Source organism: Macrobrachium nipponense, chromosome 37, assembly GCF_015104395.2.
Source record: "Macrobrachium nipponense isolate FS-2020 chromosome 37, ASM1510439v2, whole genome shotgun sequence".
Classification (NCBI taxonomy): domain Eukaryota; kingdom Metazoa; phylum Arthropoda; class Malacostraca; order Decapoda; family Palaemonidae; genus Macrobrachium; species Macrobrachium nipponense.
The window spans coordinates 30,396,043-30,404,209 of NC_061097.1; the positions used below are offsets into that span (position 1 = coordinate 30,396,043).

Below are 8,167 nucleotides of genomic sequence, written 5' to 3' on the forward strand. Positions count from 1 at the left end.
GAAGCGGTCCAACTGCTTCCCTCTGCCAGCCGTTTTTTTCAGATGATCAGAAATCCCGACCAGTTGTTCACATAACGAGATAATTCTTCAAGTAGAATCTCCCCTTAAGAAACATGCATCTAGAAGGCAGTGGACTGCTTCCCTCTGCGAGCAGTGTTTCTAGATGATCTAGAAATCCGACCAGTTGTTTCGCATAACATAATTTTTTTCTGCAAGTAAATCTCTATTAAGGAACATAGCATACTAGAAGCGTCCCTACTTCCCCCTCTGCGAGCCGTCTAGAATGACTTAGAAATCCGGACCAGTTTGTTCAATAACAGATATTTCTTCAGTAGATTCTCCATAGAGAACATAGCATACCTTAGAAGCAGGTGGACTGCTTCCCTCTGCGAGCCGTGTTTTTTCTAGATGATCTAGAAATCCGACCAGTTGTTCCATAACAGGATGTTTTCTAACAAGTAGAAATCTCCATTAAGGAACATAGCATACTAGAAAGGGTCAACTGCTTCCCTCCTGCGAGCCGTTTTTTCTAGATGATCTAGAAATCCGACCAAGTTGTTCGCATAACAGATGTTTTCTACAAAGTAGAATCTCCATTAAGGAACATAGCATACTAGAAGCGGTCCAACAACTGCCTTTTCTCCCTCTGCGAGCCGTTTTTCCTAGAATGAAATCTAGATCCGCCAGTTTTGTCGCATACAGATGTTTTCTACAAGTTAGAAAGATTTCTCCAATTACCGAGAAACATAGCAACTAGAAGCGGTCAACTGCTTCACCTCTGCGGCCGTTTTTTTCTTAGATGTCTAGAAACCCGCCAGTTGTTTCGCATAAGAGTTTTTTCTACAAAGAGAATCTCTATTAAGGAACATAGCATACTAGAAGCAGTAGACTGCTTCTTCTGCAAGCCTTGTTTTTTCTAGATGATCTAGAAATCCGACAGTTTGTTCGCATAACAGAGGTATTCTTCAAGTAGAATCTCCATTAAGGAACATAGCATACTAGAAGTAGTGAACTGCTTCCTTCTGCGAGCCATGTTTTTCTAGATGATCTAGAAATTCGACCAGTTGTTTGCTTAACAGTTTTTCTACAAGTAGAAACTCCATTAGGGAACATAGCATACTAGAAGCAGTGACTGCTTCCCTCTGCGAGCCGTGTTTCTAGATGATCTAGAAATCCGACCAGTTGTTCGCATAACAGAGTTTTTCTAACCAGTAGAAATCTCCATTAAGGAACATAGCATACTAAAAGAAAGCGGGAGACTGCTTCCCTCTGCGAGCCGTGTTTCTAGATGATCTAGAAATCCGACCAGTTGTTCGCTTAACAGACTTTCTACATGCAGAATCTCCATAGAGAAACAGAGCAATACTAGAAGGTGTCTAGGGACTTTTTTAGACTGTCCTGGCTACCCCTGTGGTTTCTATTGTAGGTCGGTCCATCTTTTCTTGCTGCTTCGTACAACAGTTTCACTAACTTGGGGACAGTTGGGCGAAGTCTTGGGTTCTCGTTCTTCGCCATGTTTATAATTTCTTCGTAGTGCTGTGGGATGTGATCGGTGAAGGCATAGATCGTATCCTCAATAAGACATCCCATGGAATATACGTCCCCAGAGGGCTGCGCCGGCGCACCTTCCGTGTACTCAGGCGGGTAGATGGAATCTGAAAAATTCGGATATAGCTCGATTTCCTTTTTCCTTTCCACAGCTATTCCGAAGTCGATTATCCTGGGCTTCACCTTTTTCTTGCCCTTGCCTTCTGGGACGTGGACCATGACGTTATCCGTCTTCAAATCCACATGGATGTAACCTGCCAAGTGATCTGGTGCAGCTCCCTTGCAATGTCCGGAAGGATTCCCAAAGCGAGGGAAGGAGAGTTCTTCGAGTCGTTTATAAACGAGAGGAACTCTTCCCCAGGCCGGGCAATACTCCATGAGGATAGCTGCTGGTTTGCTACAGGTGCCAAACAGCAGAGGAGCACCTCCTGTGCCATTGAGGGCCTGAAGAACCTTCGCTTCCTTTCTGAAAGCCGCTTTCACACTCCACAGGCGTGAATTGGCCACCTTTAGGACGGCTACCTCTCGCCTGTGGACGACCTTGTAAGCGGTTCCGTAGGTCCCCGCGCCCAGCTCCTTTCCTTCCTTGAGGAGCTCGGCAACCTCGGCCTCACTCATTATTATGGCTTCTGTCTTCCGCGTGTCCTTCTGATTTTGGAGCCCTTTCGCACCTTTCTTCGTTCTCTTCTTAGATTGCTTCTTCTGAGGCTCCTCTTTCTTCTTATTCTTCTCGGCCTGGTTCTTTGGAGCCTCCATTTTCTTCTGCTTCTTCTGTATTTTTTCAGCCTGCTTCTTCGGAGGCTCTTCCTTTCCCTTTCCGGTTTTCCCCGCTCTTCTGTTTGCCCGGTTTGTTTCCGGGGGAAATTCAGTTCTCTCTCCTTTTGTTGCTTCTGCCTTTTTTCTGTGCTTTTTCCTCAACTTTTCATTTACCTTCTTTTTCTTTTTCATTTTCTCCTCTTCAGCTGATGCATTAGACCCGGCTTAGTTCTCTCGGCGGGACACCATATACCTTGTGGATTTTGTCCACTGCGTTGGCCGTTTGCCTGCCGAGGTAGCCTTTTCGGTGCCTTTGGTGGACTGCGAGGAGGAGGAGGGCTTCGGTCCGCCTTCCGTCTTTTGTTCAGGGGTTCCGTCTTGCCTGTGGCCTCCATTTTCCCCTGATCTACAGATGCAATCATTTCCTCGTCCTCCTCCAGCTTCCTCTTCTTTCCCTGACAGTCTTGTGGCCTTCTCTGGGAATTGTCCGCAAACCTCTTCCTCAGAGCTACCACCTTTATTATACCTCCTCGCATTGCTGTCAGGGGAGGCCTTCGGGTAGGACTAGCAGTCGCTGCTTCGTCTTCATCCTTCCTGAGTCCCTCATGTTGTACGGGGATGACTCCCCTGCGTCTCCTCCATCTTTCTCTTCATTCCCTCGGTGTTTCTCAGCACTCGAGGGAAACGATTCGCTGCTCTGTTCCTCACGTACCTCCTCTTCCATTTGCGGGGCACTGCTTTGGTCTCAGGGGCACAGAACGTAGCAACTTCCTTTTCCAAGTCCATCAGCTCTGGCCGGGGAAAGCTGCTCCTTGCCAGCAACTGGGTATAACAGGGAGTGTTTCCAGCTACAAGCCAGCCATCCTTTCTTTGTCCTTGCCCGTTTGGTGTCGGGGTCTTTCGCTTCGGCCTCCTGGAACTTCCTCTTCGTTCCTCTGCCGTCCTGCATAACAGTACTACTACAGAAACCTTCTGCTCTTCGATTCAGAAGGTTCTGCCTCACGCTAAGCCCTCTCTTCGGCCAGAGAATTCGTCTAGTTTCTAGCTTTCCGTCGTGAGGCAAGTTTTGTCTCGGAGGGAACTGTCTTGCTGTTGGCGCTTCCGTCGCCGCCATCTTCCTCTCGGCGCTTCTCGACGCACGAGGGAAATTATCTTTCCTTCTCCTAGGAAGGTAGTACTCTCGAATTCTCCTGAGGCCTAATCTTTTCGCTGGTCGGTAGACTGTTAGGGACCGATGTGGGGATGATAATAAAGGATAACAAGGAGCATCGGTAGCTCCCAGCAAATCTCGACGCGATCACTCGCTCGAGAAACAACAAATTGTTCACAACACGTTTTCAATATTGTTTAACTATGTAGTTGTCATCGCTGTGAAGTATCGTTAGTTTTAGAAAAGGGGGGCGGGTTCCATCCTGGGCTTTTTTCCCCGGGGAAGCTTCTCGTCGCCCCCTGCGATCCAAGTGTCTCCAGGAATCTCTGGAAGATCCTTTCCGGATTCTGGGCGAATCCGCTGAAGACGTCTTTTACGTCTTCGTTAGTTGGTCTCTGAGCCTGGAGAATTATAGAAGATTTACTTAAAACAATGAAGTCTGGAAACTGGAGAATTATCGAAGATTCAGTTAAAGAACTGGAGCCTGGAACTGGAATAAAGAGGCTTATCGAATATCCAGTTGAATAACCTTGAAGCCTGCAACCTGGAACCAGGAGACTTATTGAAGATCCAGGAGTTTGAATCCTTGAAGCCTACAATCTGGAACCAGAAGAACTTATGGAAGATCCAGTTGATATTATTTTCGGTCCAATCCTTTTATCTTTTCCAGTCTCAGTTTGTCCAAATTTTCATTCGTCTCGAACATTTTTCTTTTTTAGATTCTCTCGTGAAATGACAAAACAATGGGTACATGCATGCATACATACTTACACATGTATATACAATTGGTTCACGTTCATACACACACACACACACACATATATATATATATATATATATATATATATATATATATATATATATATATATATATATATATATATATATATATATATATATATATATATATATATATATATATATATATATACATACATATACATATATACATATGATATATATATATATATATATATATATATATATATATATATATATATATTCATCCTTTACGATTTCCTCCTCCTTTCTGGGCCCTCTTATTTTAGTTTGAGTGTGTTGGTATTCCTGTCGTTATTGTGTATATCTTAGTCGTTTCGCTTTGCGAAAGACTGTTTGTATTTTCTTACGACTGTCATTCGTAAGTATTCTGGTTCCTTCTTTTTTCACCTATGTGATATCTTAGTAGAGTGGTTCTTCTTAAAGTAAAGGAGATGATTCAAACGGATAATGTTGAATAATAGTAGAACAACTTTATTACTGAACTCATAACAAGAGAGACAGTTCGGTCGTGAGACCGTTCCGTTTTATCGCTAGAAATGAACTGACTTCCTAGAGCATCACGTTGATAGCGAAACATTAGCTATCTCAGCGATTCACATAAAAACATACGTAGTCCGCCGGCTCGGAAGTTACAAGTTTCCGGCGCAGGTTAGCAGGTCAACTGCTTCCCATGGAAGTTGTTATGCAAAGTTATCAGTAATGCAAAACGATGACATTCCAAACAAACTTAAACCAGGCTACTGCAGACATCGCATAGCGTGATCTAGATTTGCCTTGGTCACGTAGGACCCTCCTAATTCGCCAATGACCTCAGGTCATGGGTTTTTATTTATTTACAGATATGTAATTCTAAAATGTATTTATTACATTAGGCTCGGACAGCTACTATTCAAGCCTTGAAATAACAAAAAGTTACTTTAAACATGGTTTCTTAGGAGCGTGCTCGTAACATATGTTTAGATATAAACATAACAAGTGATTAAATGCATAAAAGGTTCTGTTACATACCCTTTTTGGACATATTCATAAACAAAGATAAATGCATGGAAAATGTAGATCCTTGTTTGATAATAATAATTATTAGGTACCAAAAAAAAATCAAAAGGTAAAATCAAAAGGTTAACATGTATACATGAAGATTAATGTAATAGGTAACCTGATTAAGAAATAGCGGTTACTGGTAGATTATGGTAATAGGTAACCTGATTAAAGAATAGCGGTTACTGGGAAACACAAACATGATCATGGATAATTGTTAAAGAGTACTTGTCACTCATTGTAATAGATAAATATAAATGTACAATGGTATAACCGTATAGGTGTGCACAGATTGATATATAAGGCTGGTATATTTTATTAGGTGCCCGAAAATACTTTTTAGGAGTATATAATATATATATATATATATTGGGCTATAATATTTTATTAGGTGCCCGGAGATACTTTAAACTGTTCAAATGCAAAGGTGTGAGTCTTTCTTGTCCTACATTTTTGCCAGCATACAGACCGCTTTTCACACACAACACAATTCCAGACAATTTTCCTAGGCACCAAATGAAATGGCCAGTTTCACAGGCGGCCCTGAATGTATACGCCTTTAGCGCAACGGGTACGTCATCTGGACGTGACAACACGTTTCCTTGGAGATCCTTCTTTGTGTACGCCTCAGCCTACTCCAAGCAAAGATGTTGACGGCGATAACCAATATGGCCGTCACGCTGAACACGGCCAGCAGCACGTAGTAACGAAGTAGTTTTCTCCACCTGCATAACGTCGGTGACGCGTGGTTCATCTCAGCCAGTTGCATCAAACTATGAGCCACCCCCCTCCCGCGCGTTGTATGGGAGAGGTAGTGATGGGATGATTGTAGTCGCCCAGGTATAGTTCGCAAAATACGTCTTCTCACGTATTATCGTGTTGAACCTCTGACGGTGTAGTTTTTTGTAGTAGTCCCCGTACAACCATCAGCTGCTACAAAGATTGGGGAATGGGCGGTGGTCCTGTCCGGGCATACGACTTGAAAAAACCGTCTTTGTCGTATCGTATCCAGGAGCCATTATTCATTCTTGTAATTTGAACTTATTACTGTAAAAGGGATAAAGTTGTTTCCTTCAGACACCTTCGCGTGTATGAGAGAGAGAGCCGTTTAGCACTATGCCTAACTCACATGAATCCATTGATATAGGATAGAATTCAAAAGAAAGTCAGCTTGTACAAACTTTATTATTCATGGCTCTGAACAGTGAGTGAGTTTATCTAAGTCTTTAATGACTGTAAATGATTTCCTATCAGAAGAAATCAGAAACATGTCCCGTCAAATTGGATATTACTGGACTTGAGTTATTCGTCATGAAAGTAGGAAACGTGCTATTTTGTATGATTGCCAAGCATCAAAAGAATCAAAAGGTATAGTGATCATATCCTATAACTTTCAACGTTGACTGATATTAGGCTATAATAGAACTCTACTTTATGGGCGTCTAATAAAGGAATATAACCTAGTTTCTCCCGTCCGTTCTCCAAAGATAACGTCAGATCTTTAATAGGCAAAAGGTGTGGAGATAACACACCCTTTGGTCGCTAACATAATAGCTTCCAAATAGTCCTTTGATTTCTCAATAAAATGTGATATTTTGACACGGATATGATCTATTTTCGAAACTATAATAAGCTAAACGTAGCCAGCAAATGTTGGACTTCCATAATCTGATCGATATTACTAGAATGTTCATTCACCAAACACATTATTTGATTGATTGAAGATAACTGGCTGCGAAGTTCAGACAAGGCTAATTCGTTTTGTGTTGCAAAAACTCAATTCTTTTATTTTGATTATTTTATCTTAAAGGCGATTTGAAATTCCTAAGCTAGACTCGCACAGATCCCAAGATGTTTTAGTCCAGCAAGAATAACCGGGTTGCGGCGTTCGAGATTATTGGCCGCACAGACCACATGCAAGTCACGAGCAAGTTCCTCTGCCTCAGCGGTTTTATTTTGTATGTCATAAGATAACATTTCCGCGACGCTTAGGTTTGAGCTAGCGAAATCTCTGAGTTAGCATGAAAATGACGTTGGTGCTTTCTTAAGCGAAATGGCAAACCTCATCAGGTCATTCTTTAAGTTAAGGGCGTCATCTTCAGGCAAAAATATGGCTTGCATATCCACTTCTATGACTATATTACTCGACACAATAAAAATGTCTTCTGTTCTTTCGATAATCGAGCCATGATTAAATTCTATTTCTTTCGTACTTAGCGCTCTTTCCATACAACAAAAGATGTCTGAACACACAATATCACTCCTAACAATAACAGATTCATTTTTGGAAACCTGCAATGAGTAAAATATATGTAATAACTCATGTTAAAGAATATGTTTACATACCAATATGAATATATATATATATATATATATATATATATATATATATATATATATATATATATATATATATATATTATAAATTATTATACAAGTTTCATAAATACAACCATTTTTTCCCTCACTCCATCTTACTTTCTTTAGATTCTGATATGTGCCAATGGAACTATTCTCATATCAGTGGGTTTTGGATACATTTTGAACCCTAAATCTATTGGCCGTTAATGTTCTAAAATGTTAAACGGGCCTTCAAACTTAGGTGTCAGTTTGTAATTAGACCTTTACGTACGTATCTTGTATGTATACCTGATCGCCCACGGCATATGTTCTAGTTGGCTTAGCTATTTTATCATGATTTCTTTTCATTATAATTTGTGCTTCTTCTAGGATTCTTACGAAGTATATTAATCGACTTATGCTTGCATCCATAACATCCTTTAGAGGATTTGATAAATTAATTGTAGGCGTTAATACATGGAAAGGTGTTCTAGCTGGGATACTGTACAGTGCCTCGTGCTGTGTCATTTTTAATAGACACATGATATGAGT

General features: G+C 41.2%; 1 protein-coding gene across 1 annotated transcript; it reads right to left on the reverse strand.

Annotated features, from left to right (window-relative positions):
- Positions 1-1,365: 1,365 nt before the first annotated feature.
- LOC135209335 (aurora kinase A-like) lies at positions 1,366-2,496 on the reverse strand. Its single transcript, XM_064242035.1, has one exon. It carries the CDS (start codon positions 2,494-2,496, stop codon positions 1,366-1,368), a length of 1,131 nt encoding a protein of 376 aa, XP_064098105.1.
- Between the last annotated feature and the right edge of the window lie 5,671 nt (positions 2,497-8,167).

Coding starts and splice junctions, on each gene's coding strand:
- LOC135209335 (XM_064242035.1), bottom strand. CDS start 2,496: ATGAAAAAGAAAAAGAAGGTAAATGAAAAGTTGAGGAAAAAGCACAGA.